This window comes from Ictalurus punctatus, chromosome 14 (genome assembly GCF_001660625.3).
Source record: "Ictalurus punctatus breed USDA103 chromosome 14, Coco_2.0, whole genome shotgun sequence".
NCBI classification, from domain to species: Eukaryota; Metazoa; Chordata; class Actinopteri; order Siluriformes; family Ictaluridae; genus Ictalurus; species Ictalurus punctatus.
The window spans coordinates 5,146,593-5,173,549 of NC_030429.2; the positions used below are offsets into that span (position 1 = coordinate 5,146,593).

General features: G+C 38.5%; 3 protein-coding genes across 3 annotated transcripts; 2 read left to right on the top strand and 1 right to left on the bottom strand.

Annotated features, from left to right (window-relative positions):
* The first annotated feature begins 570 nt into the window (after window positions 1–570).
* Window positions 571–6,957, top strand: ccng1 (cyclin G1). The gene is made up of 6 exons (XM_017485885.3): window positions 571–763; window positions 1,904–2,167; window positions 3,714–3,967; window positions 4,083–4,161; window positions 5,278–5,388; window positions 5,942–6,957. Exons 2-6 carry the CDS (start codon window positions 1,904–1,906, stop codon window positions 6,131–6,133), a joined length of 900 nt encoding a protein of 299 aa, XP_017341374.1. The 5' UTR covers window positions 571–763; the 3' UTR covers window positions 6,134–6,957.
* Window positions 6,958–6,959: 2 nt separating this feature from the next.
* Window positions 6,960–10,662, bottom strand: nudcd2 (NudC domain containing 2). Its single transcript, NM_001201193.1, is given in 4 exon segments — window positions 6,960–7,403; window positions 8,521–8,672; window positions 8,772–8,820; window positions 10,200–10,662. Coding segments are annotated over 4 exon segments (474 nt in total). The 5' UTR covers window positions 10,389–10,662; the 3' UTR covers window positions 6,960–7,319.
* A 4,093-nt stretch (window positions 10,663–14,755) lies between these two features.
* On the top strand, window positions 14,756–20,773 carry gabra6a (gamma-aminobutyric acid type A receptor subunit alpha6a). Its single transcript, XM_017485883.3, has 5 exons — window positions 14,756–14,968; window positions 15,048–15,130; window positions 15,220–15,363; window positions 16,951–17,103; window positions 20,450–20,773. Exons 1-5 carry the CDS (start codon window positions 14,757–14,759, stop codon window positions 20,719–20,721), a joined length of 864 nt encoding a protein of 287 aa, XP_017341372.3. The 5' UTR covers window position 14,756; the 3' UTR covers window positions 20,722–20,773.
* The last annotated feature ends 6,184 nt before the right edge of the window (window positions 20,774–26,957 follow it).

Here is a 26,957-nt window from a genome sequence, read left to right on the forward strand (position 1 = left end):
ACATGAAAATGATATTTCTGTAACAGATGAAATGTACTTACAATGTGCAAAATACTTGAAGCTTTAGTATATTTTGCTCATAAGATTTACCAAAAAATAAAGGTGACAAGTATGAGACAACTGCTCCCACTCTCCCCTACACAGTGTGAATAGACTGAATAGTGCCGTGAGTGTTGTGATTATGTTACATTATTTATAGGACATAGTCATACTAAAAGTCCCAAAATAAGTGAATATTAGGTGAATAATGTATGAATAATTGGTTAATAATGCGCGTTATACATATATATTGCTGTATTTCAGCAGTAGCCTATTATATTAGTTTGGTATTTTCTAGAACACACCATGGTAACGGGGGATCAGTTTACACTGATCAGTAATCAGTTCAGCTGACACTTAAGCTCTAAAAAAGGCAGCGGTTGCTGTGAGTGGGCGTGGTTTGTGAGTCTACAACGTGATACACCAATGAAGATGCACCATGAAGGAACGCCCTCTCTACACCAACCAATGAAATCGGTTCTAATGCTCGCGACCCCGTGGTCTGTAGACTATAAAAGGCCGAAGCTGGGTTCTGCTTGTCGCCTGACGCCAAGGGTCAGGGGTGTGCACGGGCAATAAATTGAAACGCTTGCTTTAAACATAATTGTAATAAATATTTGCATTTCACGTCTTTATCCTAAGCTTTTTTTTTTATGGTCCTTTTACATTTAAAAAATTTCTCGCGCTATTAACTAAAGCTAGCCAATATACAAGAGCACCCAAGGTAAGTTCGCCATTTTGTATTTAAGTTCCCTTCCCATGCTGTGTCTGTTCAAGTTGCTTAAGCTGGTTTGTTTTTACATAGTTAAACATATTCAACGCTTATTGTAGCTTATCACTTGTGTTCTATATAAATTGTGTGGCGGTTTTTACAAAACTGAAAATCCTGTTTTGTAAATCCTTGTTCTGATAAACATTAGCTTGCTAAAGTCAACCTCTTTTATGTCTCACGTAAAGCAAAAGAAGCCTTATTTAGGACACGTGAAAGGTGAATAAATGACTTGATTATTTTGTTTCAATTTAAATGGGGTCTCTGTGTGTTAACTTATAAATACGCGTCCGTATGTTACTAAGGTCATGTTGTATCGTGTCGTGAACATGTCCAGGCATAACACCCGAAGTGGTGATTTTACCACTCGTATTCCGACAAGCCCCGCCCCCGGTTCTAGGATTGCCTAGAAGCATCCAGCGCTTTCGTTATGACTGGCTAGCTATTCACGCAATTTGCCTACGCTCAAACTATCTGCCAATCCCAGCGCAGTATTTAGGCCTTGCCATAATACGGATGGGAAAAGCCTCAACGACTAACAGCAGCTAATATGGATGACTGACCTCCATATTCTACGTTTGCACGAGTCACGTGCACATTTGTCTCTAATTTAGTAAGAATTTTAATTATATCACCGCTGTAATCCATGATTAAACGACAAATTGACTTAAAATCCCAACATGCCCAAATATGTCTGACCTCCTGCGATGTCTGTGTTTGTGCGATGTGTGTTTATTCATTCAGTAAACTTCCACAACATTAAGTTCAGTCTTCTCACAACATTTAAAGGTGCAATAGTCGATTTAAAAATGTCTAATTCTTGTACACGAGATGTATGTAGAACATGATAAACAATTGATTAAGCTGTGGCCTTGGTGAAAGTTTTTATACAGTAGCTGAGAACCCGTTTGGAAAACGGTCTTCCGGTCCGGAATACTTGTTTAGACACGCCCCCTGAGTCATTAGTCACTCGAAGTTCGCATCATTTTACTGACTCGGAAAGTGAAAAATTAAGTAAATTTCCTTAATTTCAGCAGAATATAAAAGTATTATGTTAAATTTTTACATGTTTTATATCTAAATTCTTGTCTTTAGATGCTTGACACAGTGAGTGGGGCAGAAGCTCCACCCTTCGCGCTCCAGCTGAAGGCTCTTCTAGAGCAGGAGTTCCGGTGTCAACCTAAACTGTGTGGCTTGCGTGTCCTGGAGTCGGCCCATGACAACGGTGTGAGGATGACTGTGAAGATGAGGGACTTTGAGGTGAAAGATCTACTCTCTCTGACTCGCTTCTTCGGGTTCAGCGCAGAGACGTTCTCCCTTGCCGTGAGCCTCCTGGACCGCTTTCTGTCTTTGATGAAGGTATGAATGATCAGCTGAGATGTTCCTACTGATTTGAATGTGCTGAGTCTTGTTTTGTAATTCTCAATGCTTCACCTGCTTCCTAGCAAACAGTTCAAAGCATGTTGTAAAACATCCTTAATGTACAGTTCCACCTTTAAACTTATAGACATGATATTAAACAGTCTGATACTGGGGTAGGAAGTGACTTGAACTGATGAGTGCTAATTTTGTCAGGTCACGTGAACTATACTGAGGTCGTCAGGGCTCTGCAGTGCGACCATTTCACTTGTGTTTGAAAAGTACTTTGTGATGGGGGAGGGGGGATAGTCGCACGGATGCGAGTGACCTGTTTGGAGTTGTATAATACAGTTGGAATAAAAACAAGTCCAAAATATACCTACACCTCACAAGTTACTTTCACACTGCTTTTCATCACCTCAGTCAACCGAACAAGTGTGTAAATACTGTAGAGAAGACATTATGATGACGAATAACACTACATCTGCTTCTCTCAACTTCCCGATCTCACTAACCACCATCTCTTATTGATCATGTAAAATAACCTGAACCTGCAACTGTGACTTGCTTGTGTAGACAGTGGTGTCAGGCCCCAGTACATTAATAATACTGCTAACACTACAAGGTGGGTTTAATTCAAACTAATTTTATTAAATAATTCCTCACCAATTATAATCAAGACTAGCAATGGTTCAGTCTTTAAACATGCAGTACACTGCCGCTCTCCTTCACTCTCTTCAACTCTAATACACAGTGCATTCATGTCATTTAAACTCATGGTTGCCAGATATCACTGGAAGTCAACTGCAGTTTTCATGTTTTGATTTAATCACCCAAAAAACACATCAGCAGACATGGCAACACTGTACTCGGGAACCCATCTAAAATTGAAACAAACAAAACTAATAAAAAGAAAAGACAGAAAATGTGCTTGGATAAAAATGTCATTTGATATAAAAAGTAGATTTAATAAATTCATAAAATATAAATACAATGAGTTTAATTACTATGGGTTGCAATTTGCCATTAAGATTGGTAGTCCTTTAGCCTTTTTCATAATGTGGATCATGTTTGTTAGTCTAATTGGTTTAATTGGGTCTCTTATTCATTAAGATATTTAAAAATAAATATTTTATGCTTATCAGTTGACCAACAGTATTTCTTAGTTTAATTCAGTTGAAAACCTGTATGATGGACCTCCTGATTAAAGTGTGAACAAAAAGGGGATTCTTTTCGGCTAAACCTTTTTGTTCATGAGCAGTTTTCAACCTGCCAAAATGCTGACGTAGGTGTGTTCAAAAGCTCCAGTTTATCAGTCTGAATTAATTCAATCTGATTGCAGATTCCAAAAGTAGTGTTTATATGTACCCTAAACAATGCAAGAACTGATATCAGCTCTACACCGCCCCTTTCAATCTGGTCGAAATTTCATTTGTATCAAGATGTTTACGTGAAGGTTTGTAAATCTGATTTACTAACAGATTTTGGAGGCATGTAAAATTACCTAGTGTAAAACCCAACTAGTGTCTTTCATATCTGCTCACAGATCCAGCCCAAACATCTGTCCTGTGTCGGCCTTTGCTGCTTCTACATTGCCGTGAAGACCTCTGAGGAGGAAAAGAACGTTCCTCTGGCTAGCGATCTGATCCGAATCAGCCAGAACCGCTTCACTGTTTCGGACATGATAAGGATGGAGAAGATCGTCCTGGAAAAGCTCTACTGGAAGGTTAAAGCTCCTACGGCACTGCATTTCCTCCGACTGTTTCACAGCCAAATCCAGGAGAAAGTGGATGCTGACAGGTGAGCAATACTTCCTGTAATTATTACTTGACTTGAGCACTGAGGTTAAGGATTTCTGTGCTTTGAGCACCAGATGATTTAACATCTTAATGCCTCTTTGATTATTTTTTTTCAGTAAAAAGATTCTGAACATTGAGAGGCTTGAGGCTCAGCTGAAGGCCTGTCACTGCTCCTTCGCATTCACAAAGCTAAGGGTGAGTCTAATATAAAACATCTTTCATTATAGGGCTTAACACTCTTTCGGAGGGCTTTGGGGACCAATCTGGCATTTATCATCTTGGGAAAAAATGACTACTATTAGGGTGCAGTGTGTCTTCTCAAAGTTAAGTTTGTTCCAGCAATTCGTACACCATGTTTGGGTCACCTAAATCTTTATAAACATGCTCTGTGTAATGAGTTGAGTTCTGACTGCATTTAGTTGCTGTTTATTTAGTAATTGGGGAATTAATATTAGACATGTTTAGGACAAATGTGTTCCTTCTCATTATAAGCAGGCTTTTGGCCTGTTTTTATTTAAAATTCATTTGCAACTTTACATTTTGAGGTCATGTCCTAGATGTGGATGCTCATTGGTCAGTGAAAAAGTGGGAATAGAGGTACACTTTATCCAAATGATTCAGAATAAAAATCATTCATGGTAGGGTTGGGTATTGATCAATTTGGTGATTCAATTCTTGTATGGTTTCAATTCAATATTGATTAGTTATCAATATTTCATGTAAAACTTTAGTTTTGCAGACTTGAGTCCATGTGTTAATAGACATGCTGGTAACTGAAACCCTCCTACTTGGCTATATTACTGATACTATTTTAACAATAGGATTCATGCTTATTACTTTTACTTTGAGAAACATTAACAAGAAGTCACACGCATGAACAACTCGCACAAGCAATGCACAATACATGTTACTGTAGAAAAACCATTGTGCAACTGACAACTTCACCATTTCATTTCTCAAAATGTTTATCAAAATTCAAAAATACAAGAGATGGTGACCTCTTCAGGACAAGAGGCAAACTACAGAGAATTCACATCCTCTCAAAGCTCATGCATTAAGAACTTATTCAGGGATTTCCCAATTGATCTTTTTGTTAAATTGAAGAGTGATTAAAATCAGAGAATCTTAAAAAATAAATGCATCTTTATGCAGCTCTAGTTCATGTATCAAATTGCCTTCAGATGTGAATCAAGTATTTTTTTTTAATTTAAAAAAAATTTTTTTTAAATGCTGTTTTTGTTCAGTTCTTCATTATGGTGTTTGTGTAGTCTTTTTTTTGGGTTACCTTTACTGAATGTTTTGTTTTGTCAGCCTTCATTGGTCGCGCTTGCTCTGCTGGCACGTGAGGTCGAGGAGCAGCACGAGTCCGAGTCAGTAGAAGCTCTGAGAGATGCAGTGAAGGATCTTCTGCACCAACTGACTGTAAGTCTCATGGGTTGCACACAGTTCTTCAGGTTTGTGTACAAAAAGCAAAAGTTCATGATGTGCACAACACAGCTGGAATATTACTAGGGTTGTAAAGCTCCTGGCTTCCAAATAGGCATTGAGTGTTTCCTGGTGCTTTGAGGGGGTGTGGTCAAAAGTGTAATGTGGCGTTAGTCAGTGTAAACTTGCTCTACAGTTTTGTAACAGGTGCAGTGGATGCTTTAAAAAAAAAAAAAAAAAAAAAAAAAAAAAAAATTTTCTGATGAACTGACATGTTTTCTCAATGTAAATCTGTGAGTGAAGAGCTTCACAGCACAAAGTGCAGTCAATTTACTGATGTAAGATTAGTCTAGTGTGAATTGCAGGCATATCAGTTTACTATCCTGTTAAATTTAAACAGTCTTAGTTGTACACCAGTTTGTCTTTTTAATTTATCAAGCCACATATTGCAAGCTATTGCAGGCCACACACATCAAGCTACAGCTATTGCTCTGGTAAATATTGATCTCTGGTAAAAAGCATTAATTTGAAATGTTTGTTTCTCCTCTAGATTAAAGATGGGGATTTGGTGTGTGTGAGAGAGCTTGTCTCCAAGTGCCTGATTGAATATTCTGCCACCAAGTGTTGGAAGCCCAACAGCCAGAGACTGCGCTGGATCATTTCAGGACGAACCGCACGACAGCTGAAGCACAGCTACTACAAGATCACGCATCTACCCACAATCCCAGAATCCACCTCTTAAGTCTTTTTTTTTTTTTTTTTTTTTTGTTCTGTTCCTTTCTTAATCTCTAATGGAATGTAGTGAGGTTTCTTTTTTTTTTTTTTCCCTCTTAAACATTGGTTTCTGTACAGAACTTCTATATTGAGTGAAGCTCTGTAAGGAAACCAACTCTTTGCTTGCACTTTTTTTTTTTTTTTTTTTTTTTTTTTTTTTGTGCAAATATTTGGTTTGACTTCGGAAGTAGTAGAGTGTTTAGCCGTCAGCCAGAGGGGGTCACACCTCCGCGGTTTGATTGGCTCGAGCGTGTACGCAGCACGCTCGTTTGAATCGGCGCCTGATTGGCGCTGGTCGTTTAAAGCAGTTGAAAGTATTGAACCGCCTAGGTCCTCAGTCCACTGTGTGGAAGAGGAGGGAGAAGGGTTTTGTGATTAATGCGAACATCAGAGGAACCAAGAAATCGGCCCAAAGCCCTTCACTCCCACCCTAGGTTGTTACTGTCCTAGCACACTCCTTGCCCAAGGTGATTATATGAAGTTCCTTTTCTTTTGATAACCGCTCGTCTGTTTTGTTCAGGAGCAGTTCTCTAATGTGACGCGTCACTCGACGTTAACACGACTGACCTTTAAACTTTTTTTTTTTTTTTTTGTAGGTCAGGGTTTAAAATGAAACCTTTACACACAGGGTCTAATTTGCTTAAATTGATTGATTAGGACAAAGTCATATTCATTTCAGTTCTGCACGTAAAAGCGAAGATTTTCTTGTAGGTACAAAGACAACTGAGTTGAGTAAATGTGATTTGAACCCTGAAAGTTTACCTTTCAATAAAACACTTATTGAAATGCTGACCTTTTTATCACTTGTCTGTTTATTCAGTAAGTTTATTTTGCATCTGACTGAATCACTTATTATAACTCCAGTGTACATTGTGGTCTGTCTTGTCACTAACAAATACACCAAGTTTCCAGATTATTCACTGACAGTCTTAAAGGATTAAAAAATTAAACTGGCAACTTGATGTACTGGCATCTACAAAATGGGCACAAAGGCTTTGCTTGAGAATTTAAGTTATGGCTTTAACACAAACACTTTTTCTGTATTTGGAGAGCTGCATCAGAGATTCATCTGGATCTGTGGCATCTTGAGTGCAATGTCCCATCAAACAAAAACAACCTCCTACAGTCAGTCCTTATTCTCTTGAATTAGTAAGTTATTTCTGTAAACTGCTGAAATCCGGTCCACCACTGTGGAAGTTTCCAGAGATTTCTGCACCGCTGAAATCAAACCCAGGATTCTGTGTGAGACCAGAGAGAAAGCCAGTGTTATCAAGGGTCTTAAACCAGATTCTCAAAGAGGCACGTGCCATTCACCTGATGAGCTATTTAACATCTTTTAATCATGTGCATCAGAGTAGAGCTGTTTCTTCAATCACTGCAACCATGCATGTAAGTATTTTTAAAGCATTAGATTTATTTTTTAACTTTTTAATATCCTCATTGTTACCAGAGGTTATTTGGATCATCTGCTAAAATCCATTACTATAGAAATAATAGCAACTGGCACTGCTCTCAGAGCTGCAGGTATAGAAAACTAATCAACACCTTCTAACCAATCAGAATGGAGCTTTCAACAACACTGGTGTAGCAGTCAAATGATAGTTATCAATATAATCCAATAAGTCAGGTGTTACCTGATTAATAACAAATAGTTTTCAAAATTGATACTGAATGAAAACCACTCCAAAGTAAAATGTTGCTGAGCTTTATTACAAAATAAACTGTACTACTTTTAAAAATTGTTTGATTTATATTAAATAAAAGCTATACGTCAAAGCAACCAAAAGGTAACACTCCAAGTAAAGAAACCTCCAAAATGAATCGGTGATTAGTTTATATTTAGTCTCTGGAGATGGTTCTCGTACTGTATAATGACAGTAGAGCCATCTCACCTGCTCCTGGACGCAACCGCTATCAGTGTGGGTCTTTGATAACAGATCGTTCCAATAATGTTATTGGTGCCGATTGATCGGTCGACCTCTACTGTGGTAGAACAGTAAAATAATCAGTCTTGTATTCCTCTTATACCACAGCATTTGGCAACAAGTACACATTTTTAATTACTGTAATAGCAAGCTAGTTCCCATCATCAATTACGTTATAACAGCTATAAATAGTCTCTTAATAAAAGAGCTTGTTATATTATCGCTAACAATGTTTATACGATTTTCTTTGTTAAATAAAACTTTTTTTTTTGTGCCTTTCTGACCTGCATTTTTCTTTCATCTGTTGTCAAGTGCTCGTCATACTATCATATAAAACAGCAAGGCGATGAATGTAAAGGATTATTTCCCCAGAATTCTGTCAGGGCTGGGAAACGGTGGAGTAAATGAATGAAGATTTGGGTGACTGTACCTCTCTCTGGAACCTCTCCAAGGTGAGTTTCCTCTGCATCTGGTCCTGTAGCCATGGGTCAGCAGCGTACTGGTCCTCCAACAGCGACGTCCAGCAGTTTCCCGCCTCGCGGTTCGTCTTCATCAGAACTATCCTGATCAGCTTTTTGTCCTCTGTGAAGCATTAAAAATGTTCGAGTGAGAACTGGATCGGAGTTTCAAGTGCAGTTTATCAGACTCTAGTGGTTTCTTCACTGGAAGGAAAAATCTCACCCAGTGTCCATGTTGCTTCGTCGCCAACCGTCGTTCCGAACAACTTTCCCTGTAGTGGAAAAAAATGGTCAAAGTTCATGATTTTGGATGCTGGTCAGAAGGCTCTAGTTTAATGGTTTTGGAGGGGTTTTTTTGATACCCCCAGGTTGGTTCTATCTGGTCATAGCTTGGTTATAGCTGGTCAGGTTTAGAGAGGATCTGGATACTTACAAGATAGTTCTAGCTGGTCAGGCAGATGCTAGGAGGTCAGTTTGGTTCTAGCTGGTCTTATTTGATAGTAGAGGGTTTTGGAAACTTACAGGATGGTTCTATCAGGTCTTAGTTGATAGTTTTAGAGGGTTTTGGACAATTACAGGTTGGCTCTAGCAGGTCAGATTGGTTCTAGCTGGTCTTATTTGATGGTAGAGGATTTTGGACATTTACAGGATGGTTCTAGTTCAGGAGTCTTCAATCATATCTGCAAAAGGGCAGGTGTGGCTGTAGGCTTTCATACCAGCCAAATAGGTTGGCTCACATGATAGTTGACTGAAGACCAAGATGAACTGATTAAACAAATGACTCTTGCCAGGTTGGAATGAAATCCTGCAGCCACACTGGCCCTTTGTGGATAAGATTGAAGACCCCCCCATGTTCTAGATGGTCAGGTTTGATGGTTTGGACACTAACAAGATAGTTCTAGTTGAGCAGGTTTGATGATTTTAGAGGGTTTTGGACACACAGGATGGTTCTAGCTGGTCTTATTTGATTGTTTTGGACACTTACAGGTTGACTCTAGCATGTCAGGGTGGTTCTAGCTGGATTTATTTGATGTTAGAGGGTTTTGGACACTTACAGGATGGTACTAGCAGGTCAAAACAGTTCTATCAGGCCACATCGGTTCTAACTGGTCTTATCTGATGTCAGAGGGTTTTGGACACTTAAAGGATGGTTCTAGCAGGTCAGGTCGGTTCTATCAGGTCTTCTTTGATAGTTTTAGAGGGTTTTGGACACTTACAGGATGGTTCTAGCAGGTCAGGTCGGTTCTATCAGGTCTTCTTTGATAGTTTTAGAGGGTTTTGGACACTTACAGGATGGTTCTAGCAGGTCAGGTCGGTTCTATCAGGTCTTCTTTGAGAGTTTTAGAGGGTTTTGGACACTTAAAGGATGGTTCTAGCAGGTCAGGCCGGTTCTATCAGGTCTTCTTTGATAGTTTTAGAGGGTTTTGGACACTTACCGGATGGTTCTAGCAGGTCAGGTAGGAAAGCAAACTGGACTAGTCTAACACCAGCTAGACCAGGCTGGGAGTTCACCTAAACCAGCTAGTAAACTAGTAAACCACCTTAGGCTGGTGTAAGCTGTATTTTTTTTATACATGGATGTGAAGTCCTCCCGCTTATAAACTGCCTGTAGGTGAAAATGTAGAGTTACTATTAAAGACAGTTAACTCACCCTGAATATTTCCTTTCCTTTCACGTTGAGCTCTACGTGTTTGCTGCCGAGGCTGCACTTGATGTCTTTGCTGGATGTTCCAGGAGGTACATTAACCTCTATAAACATCTCCTCCATGGTCTGGTACCAGGAACCCCAGGGAGTTTTACACGGAACCACACCGCTCCTCTCCTCAAAGTGCACCGACATTTTACACCACTAAATATCAGCCTGTAAATATGAACTCTCACTGCTAACGGCTAGTTTCAGTTTAATCACACAGAATAACAACAACAACAGACACTCTGTCTGTCCTGGCGAAAGATCAAACCCTTCAGTGTCCTACACTCCCAGTAATGCTTACAGAAAACATGCAGTCACCGAGGAAAATCATTCCCATACTTTATTTTGGAAACACTCCCATAGACCAGTGAAGATGTTTCTCCAACATTCTGGCATGTTGTGCCAGTTTCTCTTCTTCTACACAGGAAAAGCCGCTGCAGCTCAAAGACTCCACAGCGCCATCTGGTGCCCGCTAAACACTCTATCTATCTATCTATCTGTCTGTCTGTCTGTCTGTCTGTCTGTCTGTCTGTTTATTTATTTAACATTTTTCTCAGATCAGATATTTTTTTACATTATAATAAATAAATAAAATCTTATTGGGGCCCAAAAAGTGAGATCGGATTGTCATTATTTTTTAACGGAATTAGATTATATTTACATCAAAATAAATACATTAATTCTTTTATTTATTTAGATTTTATTATATCAAATTATGTTTAAATACGAACAATCTAATCTCAATGATGTAAAAAAGTGAAACATTATGATGATTATTATTATTATTGTTGTTGTTGTTGTTGTTGTTGTTATTCAATAGATTATGTTTGCTTTAAAATACATTAATCAATTAATGAAAAAAAATTCTGATATCAAATTAAATAAAAAAGACTAATCTCATTGCTGTCAAAAAGGGAAATCAGTATTACTATTATTATTATGATTATTATTTAATGAGAATTATTTTAACATAAAAATAAATATAAAAATATCCATTCTCACCAATGTCAAAAAGTAAGATAATTTATTATTATTATTATTATTATTATTATTATTATTATTAATACGCTCGGCCTATGTTCAAATTAAAATAAATACATGCATTTATTTATTTGTTTAGTTGTTTGTTTACATTTTAATGATATAAAATTGTTATTAACTTAACATTAACTTAATTAATTTCATAAATAAATAAATCGTCCCATCTCACAGGTGTTAAAAATTTTACATGAAAAAAATGCCTAAATATATTTATTGATTTTTTGATTTGTTTGATTAGATGAGATTATGTTTACATTCATAAAAGTTTGTGTATTTCTCTATGATATTTATCAGCGTCATTGACACTGTGATGTGTCGATGTGACATTATGCATTTAAACATATATTTAACCCTCTTCTTTTCCAGAAATGTACCCTAGTCGATTGATTTAAATCCTTTAACTGGATTACTCTTTAAAGATCTCTCCCTCTTTCTCTCTCTCTCTCTCTCTCTCTCTCTCTCTCTCTCTCACACACACACACACACACACACACACACACACACACACACAGAGTCACACAACAAGAAACAGCCCCTCATGTCAAGTCATGGATTTTTCTCTCGTTACTGAATGAAACACTTGTTGGCACCTAAAGACTCCTGACGAAATGGACAAAATGTTAGGCTTAATATTTTTAATCAGGTGAGTAGAATTAACGTGAATTCATTTTTGAACGCACATCATTGACTTTAGCTGTTGTCACTCTTTTTTCAAGCAGTTTTCCTGTTTTTCATATTTTGTTCTCATTTTTAGGGACATTTTATTGCTTCATTTATTAGGCATTTCTTTTGATCATTTACTTTTCTCTTTTACAGTTTTACGCTTGTTCAAACATACACCTAACGCTATTTCTTAGGTTCCTGTATGTGTTTTATTTGCACTCGCTTTTTCTGTTTTTGCTCCTTAATGGTACCTTTCGATACCATCTTAATCTTAAAATAAAACTGACTTGACATAAGTGTGATTCAACTTTAAGCCCCATCCTTCTAAAATGGCCTTTTGATTTTTACAGTAATACAGTATATATTTGAGTAAAGATCATGTTTATAGATCTATTCACCATATAAACGGTTATGTTCCTCAGTGTTGGGAATGTAATAGGAAACCAACATGAGAAGATAAGTCCAGAAAACATCACCCGGATTCTGGACCAGCTTCTTGAGGGCTATGACAACCGACTGAGGCCAGGATCAGGAAGTACGTTTCTCTATCTATCTATCTATCTATCTATTTATTTATTTCTCAGTTATGACTCTAACTCATGATTAGCTCCAGAGTATGTTCATTGTTCACTCTTTATTTAAGTGAAAATATTTCTAATGCACGTTCAGAAAAGGTCACGTGTCCCTATGTTTCACGCTTATGTATCTCATATTTCTCTAAACTTTATTATGCATGCATTTATTTATTCAATAGTGAATCATGACCAAGCAGAAACTTTCAAGTCAATGTTCTGGGAATCGATGACATTACTTTCTATCATTTTCTATTTAACTCTGATTTTTAATATGGTTTGTTATCAAACGATGTGCTCAAATATGTTATATGTATATTAGATGTATCTAGTACAAGTTAATTTCATAGGCGACAAGTGAAATCTTTCCAAGAGACTTAAATAAACTCTGTCTAGTATTTGTACTGTGTAAATCCTAGCCTTGTTTTTATATACAATCTGAATGATTAGTCTTTAACTGCTGCTTCTTCGTTGCCTCTGTAGGTTCTGTCACTGAAGTCAAAACGGATATATTTGTCACCAGTTTCGGACCCGTGTCAGATGTCGAAATGGTCGGTTTGTTACACCTTCAACATATGTTTTCCCGTTTCATTCAATTAATCAACTTTGACATGTTGAACAGGTCATTTGTTATTGTTTTGATCATATGTGATTCAGGGATTGAGCAGTAGAGTTTGTTCTTTGCGTAAGTATTAAGACTAGAACTCAACGCTAAACAGGGACATATTAAGATTTGAAAATGCCAACTACATTCCCGTTCCTTAGCACATCTGCGATTAAGACTGTGCAGTTGCAAATTCTCATATTTCAGAACATTAAAATGTGCTTATGTCCTCTATCTGATGACTAAACATGTCACAAATTGAGTCTAATACTCAGTAATCATGCACGTGTGCCTCTTATATTTAAGGAGCAGTTCAGTGGAAAATTACATTTACGCACTTTTAGGCCAGATATAGTTAATCAGCGCAAGACATGTTTGGTGTCTAATATTTGTTTCATTAGTTTTGCACTGGTGCTATGCTATTAAAGTATCACTCTATTTATTCATTTTTTTAGTAGGGCTTGCATGACTACTAAGTTTTAATAGTTGACTAGTAACTCAAAAAAGTACACGACTAGCCATCTTTTTTATATAATGTATAAAATATAGCATTTCAGGACATCACTATTTTTAGGATGGTTTATTTGTGCAGCAAAGAACACTTCAAGGTGCCTTTTAACTCCAGATTACATTTCCAGCTTCAGTGATTTTTAGGCCACATTTTCAGTTAATCCATCCATCCATCTTCTATATCACTGTACCACGGGGAACCTGGAGCCTATCCCAGGGAGCATGGGGCACAAGGCGGGGTACACCCTGGACAGGGTGCCAGTCCATCGCAGGGCACAATCACATACACACCCATTCATACACTACGGGCACTTTAGACATGCCAATCAGCCTACCATGCATGTCTTTGGACTGGGGGAGGAAACCGGAGTACCCGGAGGAAACCCCCACAGCACAGGGCGAACATGCAAACTCCGCACACACAGGGCCATGGTGGGAATCAAACCCCCAACCCTGGAGGTGTGAGGCGAGCGTGCTAACCGCTAAGCCACCGTGCGCCCCTTCTTTTCAGTTAATGACAAAATTAAATTAATACATTTGTAATAAATGTGAAAAAAAGGATGAATCAGCGTTTCATATTGCATTATTACTAAGAATGCACCAATTCTTAAAGACGCACTGAGCTGTCAGATATGGCTCAGCTGAAATCACTGATTCTGGAAGTGAGAGCGCGCAGCGTGGAAGCTCATGTCAACATAATCCTCCTCAATGAGGACTGACATTCGACTGACGTTGTAAATGACCAACGATAAACCCTTCCGGTTGACTCTCAGAAAATATGTGCGGATTTCTTGTTGACGTGCCAGGAACAGACTCAAAGCTTCAAAATTAGAAGACTAGTTACCACACATTATTTTTAATCCAGTTGCTACAGTATATCTTGAAATGAAAAGCTCATCCCGACAGGAGTCCATTTTGCCAGTCAGGTTGTAGTATGTTTAAGCCATGCGCTGTGGGTGTAGTGCCTGAGACTGAAATTAATCTTGTGCCTTCAGTGCAAAACTACAGATCAACACATTAGACACCAAACATGTCTGTTAAATTTGGGATCAAGACTTTCATGTTCTGCTAGACTTTTTTGGATTCCAGCATCAGAGCGTATGTCCTATTACACAGGAGTTCACCATGGATATGTTTTTCCGTCAAATGTGGGTGGACAAGAGGCTGGCGTTCAACGGTCCCATCGAGATCCTGCGCTTAAACAACCGCATGGTGGACAAGATTTGGACTCCAGACACTTATTTCCACAACTCGAAGAAATCACTGGCTCACAACATGACAACGCCCAACAAGATGTTCCGCATCATGCAGAACGGCACTGTGTTCTACACCATGAGGTACACTCATATAACATGATAATCTCTTATAACTCAGGGATTGCGCTCATTTTCACCGTGTACAAATTTCTATTTCCAGGCTGACTGTGAGTGCAGAGTGTCCCATGATGCTGATGGACTTTCCCATGGATAGTCATATTTGTCCTCTCAGCTTCGGAAGCTGTCAGTGTTTCAATAATCATCACAATCGTCATCCTTATAAGGGTTCTTCTTGATTTTTGACTTTGCTGCCATTTTGTACTTCCATGCAGATGCTTACACCAGCAGTGAGATTGTTTACACGTGGAGGAAAGGATTAGAGAAGTCTGTGGTCATCCCTCCAGAGTCCTCCAACTTACTGCAGTATGACCTCATCGGACAGACGCTCTTCAACAAAATGTCGTTGATCAATACAGGTAGCAATTGGTTAATACACATTTCTGAAACAACCTTTGAACTTGTCCAGATTTTATAGTATACAAGCTGAAGCTGAAATGGACCTAATTTCAAGAATCTACACTAAATATCCCATAATTTTGATGTGTGTGTGTGTTTGGGGGGGGGGGGGGGGATCAGTGTAGTTTGTTACATTTTCTACAAATAAAAAAATCTAAAATCTGTAATTGCATAAGTATTCACCCCCCACCCCCCTTTGCTTTGAAACATCTAAATAAGTTGTAGTACAACCATTTGCCATTAGACGTCACATCATTGGTTGAATAGAGTAGACCTATGTGAAAATAAAATGTGATATAATCTCACTATAAATATGTAAACCAAAAGACTGTGACTCTGTAATGAGGGTTTTAGTTAGGAAGCAACCAAGAATCCAGGATTATCTCAGCGTGATGCTACCACCATCGTGCTTCACTGTGGGGATGATAACAATGGTGGGTGACATTGTGGCACAGCAGGTAGTGTTCTGCCTCGGAGCTCCAGGGTCTCTGGTTTAATCTTATAGCAGGTTCTGTGGAGTTTCCCTTATTTGTCCTGTTGTGTCTGTCGGACACATGCTGGTAGGTGGATTGGCTAATCTAAATTGAATAAGTGTGTGAATGTGTGGGCGTGTGGTTCTCTCTGATATACTAGCATCCCAATCAGAGTGCCTTCTCACCTGTTCCATGGACAGGCTTCGGATCCATTGCCACCCTGTTCAGAATAAAGTGGTTACTGAAAAGAAATGAACAATGCTAGCCTCTGTAATCACTGACTAAATGCGAACTCTCGACAGATTTGAAATATTGTTGGACAGTATTTTGCCCCACTTTGGATAAAAGCATCTCCAAATGAGTTCATGCAAATGTATTTGGCATACTGATGGTCAGCTGCTTCCCTGAGTTTCAGTCTAAGGTGCTTAAGTGGTCAGGGCTAATTCTTGCTGTCATCTGTCTTTAAAAAGAACACTGAAGGATAAAGCCTATTCCAGGCTCTGAGGCCATAGACCGCCTAGGAGTTGAGGATTTATAGATAGGCAAAAAGCAGCGTCCCCCTGCTGAGAAGCCATCAACATCACTGTGGCACAGAGAGAGGATCGGGCATGGGCCTAAAAGGCAGGACTGTGGCCTAGTTAACAAATCAGTAAGGGCATACAGATCTCCGCTGTCCTTCTCATCTCCCCAGTGCATCATTTGTTTTCTGTCCTCATAGGTTACTGAACTGATTTGAAGAAAAGTAATGTCTCCATCTGTTGCATGGTGTTAATATTGTAAAATATTGTTTGCTTTTCAAACAATATATTTGGTCAAAATGTGGTCAGGTATTGTCTGGAACCTCAGAATGTCCTTCAATGACTTCTAATTATGATCAATATAATGCTCAGTACAGCCAAAAGTAGATCATGTGCTCTTCAATATTTTAAATATATTAGTGTATAATATTCCATAAATTGCCAAAATTCTCCACTCATTGTACTCTTGTACTATCAGTATAAAAAGTCTAGCCTTAGATCGGACATCTCCTTGTCGTACCCTGTGTATGCTTGGACTGATCCCGCTCTCTTTCAGGCCAATATTCTGTCAAGATGGTTCATTTCTTCCTCCAGAGGAAGCTCGGCTATCATCTGATCCAAACGTATATCCCCCTCATCATGGTGGTTGTCCTGTCCCAAGTGTCCTTCTGGATCAACAAGGAGTCCGTCCCTGCTCGCACCGTGGCTGGTAGGAGAAACCTTTAGCTGCTTGGGTGTGATTTAAAGAGCTTTTCTTTGTAAAAGCCCATGAATCCTAATTCATCATTACTGACATTATTAATGTGCACTTAATGGAACATTAAGTTTCCTATCCTGGAAACACTGGATGGACACCCTGGATAGGACACCAGTCCATCGCACGCACACACACACACACACACACACACACACACACACACACACACCACACACAAACACACAAACACATTCACTCATTCACTCACACCTAGGGGCAATTTAGAGTCAGCAGTCTACCTACCAGCAATCCTAGAGCATTTTAACAAAAAATATAGAAAGTATGTCTATGCTGAGAAGACACTAATGACTGCAATGATAATTATGTGATGCCTCATATTTTAAAAGGCTTTGGATTTAACATGGAACTTTTAACCAGCTGTAGGATTACAGTGCTAGTTATTTCTATATTTACTAATGATCCAATATTCTTAAGGAAAAAAAAGGTTCCTCAACGGTTTTTTGGATCATTAATGGTTTTAGTATATGAAACCTTCAAGACCCTTTAAGGTTTTCCTCATATATATATATATATATATATATATATATATATATATATATATATATATATATATATATATATATATATATATATATATTTTACAGAAATGTTGTTCAGAGGAATTTGGCCCTGAGAGAAACAAGATGCCATAAAAGTATGAAGAATGAAAAATCTGAGCCAAAAAAGGATTTTATTTGCACATTTAATCCAAGTCTAATTTATAACCTCACCTGCCATCTGGAGGAGATCAAAAGAAGAAGATCCAAAGTATAGTTGAGGTCATAAGTTTACATACGCCTTGCAGAATTTGTACAATGCTAATAATAATAATAATAATAATAATAATAATAATAATAATAATAATAAAATAAGAGGTATCATAAAAATTTCATTTAGTTTTTTTTATATAGTGCTGCCCTGAGTAAACTGTTCACATAACACATAACAGATGTTTACATAAAGTCCACAAGACACAATAATAACTGAATTTACACAAATGAACCAGTTCAAAAGTTTACATATGCTTGATTATTAATACTGTGTGTCGTTACCTGGATGATCCACGACTGTGTTCATGTTTCTGTTCTCTTCTGATCTTCAGAAAAATCCTCCAGGTCCTGCACATTCATTATTTTTACAGCATCTTCTACATATTTGACCCCCTTCCAGCAGTGGCTTTATGATGCTGAGATCCATCTTTTACATAATAAGAACAACGACAACAAAATAATAGCAATTTACACCTATCCTCCTGTTCAAAAGTTTACACCCCCTGGCTCTTAATGTATTGGCTCTTAATGGCTAGCCAGCTAAGATCTTTTGTTGCTAATGTGCCTTAACATCTGACCAAATGGGTTATTAACTATTTTTATCAAAGGTTTTAAGGGTGCCAATGTACAGCGTTGAATTCATTTGTGATGTCACACTCCACAGTAGTGGTTAATGGCTCATATCAAAAGTAGACACTCAGGGCTTTAAGAATTTGCAGTTCATTATTATTATTATTTTTTTACCTAGCCTACTAGGTTTAAATGTTATAATTATATTGTGGCGGTTGTATAGAGTGTATTGGTAATTTAAAGCTATACAGTTGTGCAGTCTGTTTTATCTCTGTACCGGTGTTACTGTGGAGAGGTGTGAATCGTTTGCCCAGTATGGGGCTCACAACCTTCCCCTTTCCCATCGCCCTGCTCACCAGCAGTTAAATACTAAGGCCCTGTTTACACAGGTTTACACTGAATTGTGTTTCAGAAACAATCTCTGTCCACACTACACGACCGAATACGCATGTCACATGACCATTCATGCACACTTGTCATGCGCATACAAGTGTAAACAGGAAGTTGGTTGCTGGGCACAACAAACCGGCATTGCATGTAGGGCTTACGCCGCTTGAAATGAGATTTGTTGCCGATTGCTTTAATCATAATGAGTCTTTATTGCTCATGTATACATTACAGCACAGTGAAATTCATTTCTTTGCATACCCCAGCATGCCAGGAAGTTGGGGTCAGACATGATACAGCACCCCTGGATCAGAGAAGGTTAAGGGCCTTGCTCAAGGGCCCCACAATGGCAACTTGGCGGTGGACAGGAACTCCTGACTTTCTGATCAGTAACCCAGAGCCTTAACCGCTAAGCCACCACTGCCCCAAATATAGCTTACCCCTTGCGCATGTAGGCAGTTGCAGTATTATAAAATACAGAATTTAGCTGCACAATGGCTGCTAAGAATAACAACAAAGCCAGCAAAGCTTGCGGTTCAGGCTCCGTGTTGTTGTGTATACAATCAAGGTAGCGTAACGGTCATGTGGTAGGGGCTTGATGAATCAGGGAAGGATACTTCTGCGTTTCCAAAAGTCTCCGAAAAACAAAAACGCACTAGTGTAAACAAAGCCTGAGTCACGATACCCCACACACAGAAACCCAACAGTGTCCTGACTATCCTTATAACAGGCTTGCAATGATAAAATAATTCATTTGTTTATACTGATTCAAAATGTCCGATAAGTCGGTTTCCATTGGGGCGAACGCCATTGGACTGTGAGAAAGGGTTCAATTTTAGCTAACCGGCGAGGAAAATTCTAGGTTTTTCAGAGTTAGCAGAATATTTTCCTTACGACTGTTTGCTTAGCGAACTAGCTAGTCATGCACGGTCGGGTGTAATGAACGTGATTATTTTAACCGATGAAAAGAACTGAACATCAGTTACAAATCACAGTAGATTTACTTTTTACTCTTGAATACCTGGGTGTGTTTAAATGTAGATACAGTTTCTCTGTACTTTGTCCACCTCTGGTTAAAATAAACATAACAGTTGGACTGCTGTGAAATCAGAGGAGATGCTAAGATATGAGTTAAATGCTTAAATCGTTTAAATAAACATTGAAAAAAAACATACGGTAAAATTATGTTCTCTATATAATTTAATACAGTCTGATTACCATGCCACACACCCATATATGGGTCTTTCCCAACCTGTTATCACAACGTCAGAAGCACACAGTCGTATAGAATGTCTTTGTTTGCCGTAGCTTTACACTTTCTTTTCACTGGAACTAAGCCCAAACCTGTTCCAGCATGACAATGCTCCCGGTGCAGAAAGCAAGCTCCATGAAGGCATGGTTTGAAGACAGGTCACCATACCATTACCATGATCACCCTGTATTGGAAAAGAGGCAGATTGTTAGTAGCAAAGAACTTGTTAGGTAATGTGAGTATGCTAGCTAGTTTTAACACCTGTAAACATGTCTACAGAATTTGGGTACATCCGGTTCATTTCCACTCTGATCTGCAGGAGTCACCACCGTCCTCACCATGACCACACTGAGCATCAGCGCACGATCTTCACTGCCCAAAGTGGCCTATGCCACAGCTATGGACTGGTTCATTGCTGTCTGCTTCGCCTTCGTGGCCTCGGCCCTGGTTGAGTTTGCCGCCGTCAACTACTTCGCCACGCTGGAAGCCAACAAGATGAGACGTCGACTCTCAAGAGCTTCTGTGCTGGAGTACATCGCAGAGGGGAGCGACGATGAAGACGAGTCGGTAAACACTGCAGCCCAATACTAATGTTGTATCATACTTAGAAATGATAAATAGTGCTTCTCTCTGTATTCGGTCAAACCTGGCCAGATGTAACTACTGTACATGTGTTAATATGAGAACTCTGCACATGGAGCATTTGTAGGAATTTGATGTAGAAAAAAACTCACATTCCCTCTAATTAATGAATAATATAATCCAGCTATTCAAATATATTAGGCACATCAGATGTGTATCATCATATTTATTTATCGGAGCCGTTAAAGCTTTTTGTTCCTGAACGTTCCACCGACTGAACACGCCAGTTCGAAACGTTCATATTCACACTTTCCCTAGTTTTATTCGAACTGCATTTAAGTTGAAATTCAGCATGCTCTTTATTTTGCACATATTTACACTTAAACAAATTGAAATCAATTTACACCACAGTGCTGGTGAATTCCTGATCGTCTGGTCAGAAGGTTTAACTTTTAAGATAGCCGCTTTAAGATCGAACAGTGCTGGCTGTTATTCAAATCACAGGTTTTACGTATATTAATGCACTTATTCGAATGCGATATTGTTTCTATTGTAAAAATGTAGAAAAACGTATAATTGTTCATCTTTTGAGGACCACAGAATTAAATTGTGGAGATTTTTGCAGCTGTTACATTAGTTAAATCGGTTGCTAATTATACATGTTGCTTAATGCTGGTTTTATTATGTTTTTTCCCCGACATGCAATCAATGTGAAATTGTTTTTAGGACACCTGTAGAGCAATTTGAATACATTTTGGGTTATTAATTTTTTTTGCTAGCTATGTTATTTTACAATCGGGCGCACGGTGGCTTAGTGGTTAGCACGTTCGCCTCACACCTCCGGGGTTCGATTCCCACCGTGGCCCTGTGTGTGCTTAGTTTGCAAATTCTCCCCGTGCTGCAGGGGTTTCCTCTGGGTACTCCGGTTTCCTCCCCCAGTCCAAAGACATGCATGGTAGGCTGATTGGCATGTTGAAAGTGTCCGTAGTGTATGAATGGGTGTGTATGTGAGTGTGCCCTGTGATGGATTGGCACCCTGTCCAGGGTGTACCCCGTCTTGTGCCCGATGTTCCCTGGGATAGGCTCCAGGAACCCCGTGACCCTGAAAAGGATAAGTGGTATAGAAGATGGATGGATGTTATTTTACAAGGCTTCCTTCCTGAGCTTAAAAAAAAACCAAAACAATATTAGGTTTTTAAATGTACCTATACATCTGAACCCTGTCAGTCATTTGAACCCACCATCGCCTTTATGAATTATTTTACAACTCATCCACTGCGTGGTAATAGAATAAGTAAACAGGAGGCAGGAATAGTGGTGTTATCCTTTAGATGACTACTCAGAACTGAATGGCAGAACATCAAGATGAACACAAATCCTGTAACTCTGACTTGCTACTACTCCCTGGATGATTTTTAAAAGCTTCACACATGCACTAGACTAACACACACTGACAGAGGCAGATGTGAAAGCAATAATTCAATTTATTTATAAAGCTCGCAGCTCATATTGCCAGAGAACAGCTTCATAGACATCTGGGCTTGAACCCCTCGTGAGCGATCCAAAGGTTATTGTAGCGGGGCAACAGCGTTCTGGCGCAGGCGTAAGAAGGAGCATGAAGATGAGCCAACACTCGCAAGGAGGTGGCTGCCTTCTGGCCCACACCATTTGTTTGTTTGTGAACTGTGCCACATGGTAGGCCCCAGAGTCGTGTCAAGTGTGCTGCATAGGAAAACGAACAGGAGAAATTAATTTACTGGATGATTTGCAAGACACTCCTCGATGCATTGTAACAGGCTGAGCACATCTGCGATTCGTATCTGCAGCCCTGAGCTGGATATGCTAATAGCACAAGCATGTGCTGTCTCCAGAGAACGTCGCCCGTGTGACCGGCTCACGCCTGGTGTTTTAAAAATAGCGACCATATTAGAACTACGCTGCATGACTATTGTGTAATCTCTCCTACCTGAGATGCCACTCTATGACTCCCCTTTTCCTGCTCTCTGACGCATTCTGGAGGAGGAAAAGGGGTGTGTATGTGTAATGTGGCCACAGACGCTGTATTTATTTTGACTGTTCTGTTCTAGTTCTTTCCATTGCTCAGGTCATTGTTTGAAAGTTGGTAGCAATATTTAATTGTAGCACCAACATTCATGGTCATAAAGACCCAAAGGGTCTTATTATACTTAGGGATCTTAATAGAAAGTGAGAGAGAAGGTGGGAGTGTACACCATTATGGTCGAAATTGGATTTTAAGACCAATTTAAATAGTAAACTTAATGCCTATGTATACATTTATCTCTGAAACAAAGTGTATACAGTGGGGGAAATAAGTATTGGACGCGTCAGCATTTTTTTCAGTAAATATATTTCCAATGAGGTTATTCACATGAAATTTTCACGAGACATCAGTATTAACTCAAGAAATCCTAAAATATAAAGAATTCACAACATTAAATTCCATAAATGAAATTATGTGTAATAGAGTGGAATGACACAAGAAAAAAGTATTGAACACGCTAAGAAAAAGCAGTTCTCCAAGGCAAGGTAAGGCAAGGAACCAGCTGAATGAAATCTGTAAGCAAATTAATATCAGCTGGGTTAGTAAATTGATGGTGTATAAAAAGGCTTTTTTGTTACCATGGTGTCACACAATAAACATCTCATGATGGGTAAAAGCACTGTATTTAATAAGTAGGGTTTTATTATTTAAAAAAAAAAGAAGCATGAAACAAGTCATTTTCATTTAGAGATTAGCAGAAGCAATGAGGATCTCAGTGTATTTGAGACCATGAATCTGGTTGAAAAGATGCCAAGAGTATGTAAAGATAAATTTTCTTGGTCACTACATAATATTGATTATGCGGGTTTATATTGTTAATATTGATTTCATCAGGTTTATCATGAATCGGAGGCAGGTGGATGTACGATAGCACGAGGTTAATCTGTATTCAAATCTTAAATTGAATACAACTGAATATAACATGCAGTAGGTCAAATGGTCATGCAAACAGAGCAATAAAGAAGAAGAAGAAGAAAAAAAAAACGTTCAAAAGCAAAAAAGGTCAAACCAGGGAAACAGTTGTTATGTAATAATGCTCAGACAGAAAACCTTGCAAATAGAACAAGCAGTTTTTAAATAAGCCAAATGCTTGCAAGAACAACAGAAAGCAGGTGTAGTAGAAATCAGGTGAGTGTGAGCGTCGTAATGCCCGGGCTTGTTAATGTTTTCATTATTACTCTAAAATAGCAGAAAGTATTTAAAGTCAATAACGCAGTTTATGTTCATGGGTGTACATACTTTTGACGTACTTTTAAATGGCATTCTGTAACCACATTAGCAGCTGTTTCACAGAAAGCGCTACAAATTTTCCGCCAAGGTCCCTGTAGTGCCAAGAAATAATAACTGGAGAAATGCTCAATCGTTGAAAGTGCTACACAAATAAATTTGAATTGAATTGTTACTTAAATGAATTGAATTTATATTTTAATTGAATAAACATAAGCAAAGTGTTTCATATTGCTTGATAGTAGCCTGTGTTGCTAAGAAAAATTGCTAATTGTTGCCGTCATAGCCACATTACAGTACTTCTGACTAGCCTATTGCTAACTGGCTTACAGTATTAATGCTACCAGCAATAGAAACAAAGCAACATTGACAACAGCGAAATTTAAAAATTAAATTAATTATATAATCTGCATGAAGCCACGCTGAAAAAAAAACAACAACTAACAATAGACAGCGTCTGTACAAATTAATACACAGATTCAGTTTCAGTTTAATATAGTACAGTACATAAGGAATAAACCTTCTGAGTGAAGTATAAAAGGACATATCGGCTCAAAATGTCTGTCCAACCTACAATCCTAACTGCACATCTTACCCCCCTAAAGTAGTCATAAGTAGTGATTGTTGACATATTTTGAGAGGATTTCTTTGATTCCCAATAACCCTCTTCCGTCTAGAATCTTGCTCAGTATAAATATATGACAAATGTGCCTCTGTGTTAAACTAGCTAATGTTTAAAGCATAAGACACCTGGTCTTAGTGGAAATTCAGTCAATGACCAATTACACAAAATTTATGCCGATAAAGTTATTGTAACATATAGTTAAGAAGAGCAAGGGTCCATGTGCATATTGAAATAAAATTCAAAATGTAAAGTTGTTAGGCCGGCAACGGACAAACACACTAATGGGACATATCGTCAAATGAAAGGGCAATCCAAAGAGTAGTAAAACACTGAGTACAGTATGAAAAGAAAAAAAAAAACATGCCTCACAACTTGAGAGAAAGGCAAAGCTTTGCAACATTGAATGGATGTGCTTAAATAGTGCGAACCAGTAAGTAAACAGGAAATGAACAAGTGTGACAGTTATCAATAAATACGTTCACATGGACAGCAATAATCCAATATTAACCCGATTAAGACTATACTCTGATTAAGAAACTGTCATGTAAACAGCGATTATTGATGACCTTTATCTGATTAAAGTCATACTCGAAGTAAACACAAATGGAATTAAGACATGTGGAGTATTCCTATTTTAGTCGCATTATGGAAGTACATTACAGACATGTACACACCTTAATCACACTATTAATGTCATGTGAGAGTTTCGGACGCAGCCCACGACTTCAATCAGTCATCTATTTGCACGTATAACATGACAAATAATGAACTGCGCTTGAAGCTTTCGTAAAATTAAAAACGAAACACCCAAAACCGTATAGGGTACCATAACGAAAACCAACTGTATGTCGATACGTGAAATTCTGGAGGGAACGTCGGACAGCATGGCGTGGGGACGTAACGACGTGTGACATTAATCGATCTATGTTCTATAACATGTAAAACAGGAACATGAAAGGAATGTTCTAAAAGCGACTCATGTAAACACCTTAATCACAATATTGTCTTATTCAGAATAAGGTCAATAATTAAATTATTGCTGTCCATATAAACGTAGTCAGTAAGAAACGTATTCACATGTTTATTCCTCTGGTTCTAGACGATATCTGACACAAGCACCGGAGAGCGACAAAGAAGGAGGATGAACTCAGTTTCAGAAGCCCCAAAAATGCGCCTGCCCATCTTCCTGCAGCAGGGTTCAGCCATCCCACCTAACGTTACGCTGGCTGGCCCCAGTGTCATTGACCAGTATGCTCGCGTGCTCTTCCCACTCACATTCGCCCTCTTTAACATCTTCTATTGGTACATCTACCTCAGCAAGGATACCGTGGAGAAATTGAGGTGTGTATTCATTAGGGGTATATCATAATGACAATATCTGTATCTAGATCTGTTTAGTGCTCCAAATATCTGTGTATTTTATATATTCGGATTTGAACTGGTGGTCTAGACTGGAAGTTATATCCCTATATAACTATATATCCCTATATATGAGGTTATAACTGATCTCAGCCAGGTGCCCTGTGGAACTATCTGGAAAGCTATCTATCTAATATAACTTAATAAGTAAGCTCAATATGTTTCAAAACAACAATTTCTTTCCCAGATTCAGGGAACTGTAGTTTATAGTTGACAACAATATTTGAACAATATTTGGGGTTGGTTCCATTCCAGAAAGCTGGGATGCAGTGCTGTTGCTAGTTAAAATAGGGTCTTTTAAGCTGCATTTCATTATAATGCAATATAATTTTTCCACGAGGATTTTATTTTTAATAATGATGGAGAACTTTCATTTAAAAAAAAAAAAAAAAACTACAACAACAACCTTGCAATGAATGTACAAATTTATACTGTATACCGAAGGTCATGTTCATGGAGCAAACCACTGATGAGAGACCAAAAATAATCTGTATGTGTATCTTTTAGAACATATTATCTGTTCATTCCAGACAATGTGAAGCAAAATATGAATATGGCAAAATGTGAAGCTTTTAATAGTCTGAACAAAAAATCATTAGTCAGGAAATTAACAAGAATTAAACAAATAGATAAAGTAAATTAGTATTGGATGGCTTTTCCCTTTGATATCTTTTATCTCCATGCAGTTCTTGACTGGTTTCCCACTGAAGCTAAGCAGGGTTGAGCCTGGGCAGTACATGGATGGGAGACCTCCTGGGGAAAATTAAGGTTGCTAGTGGAAGTGGTATTAGTGAGGCCAGCAGGGGGCGCTCACCCTGTGGTCTGTGTGGGTTCTAATGCCCCAGTATAGTGACAGGGACACTATACTGTAAAAACAGCACCATCTTTCGGATGTGGCAGAAAAAGAATCCC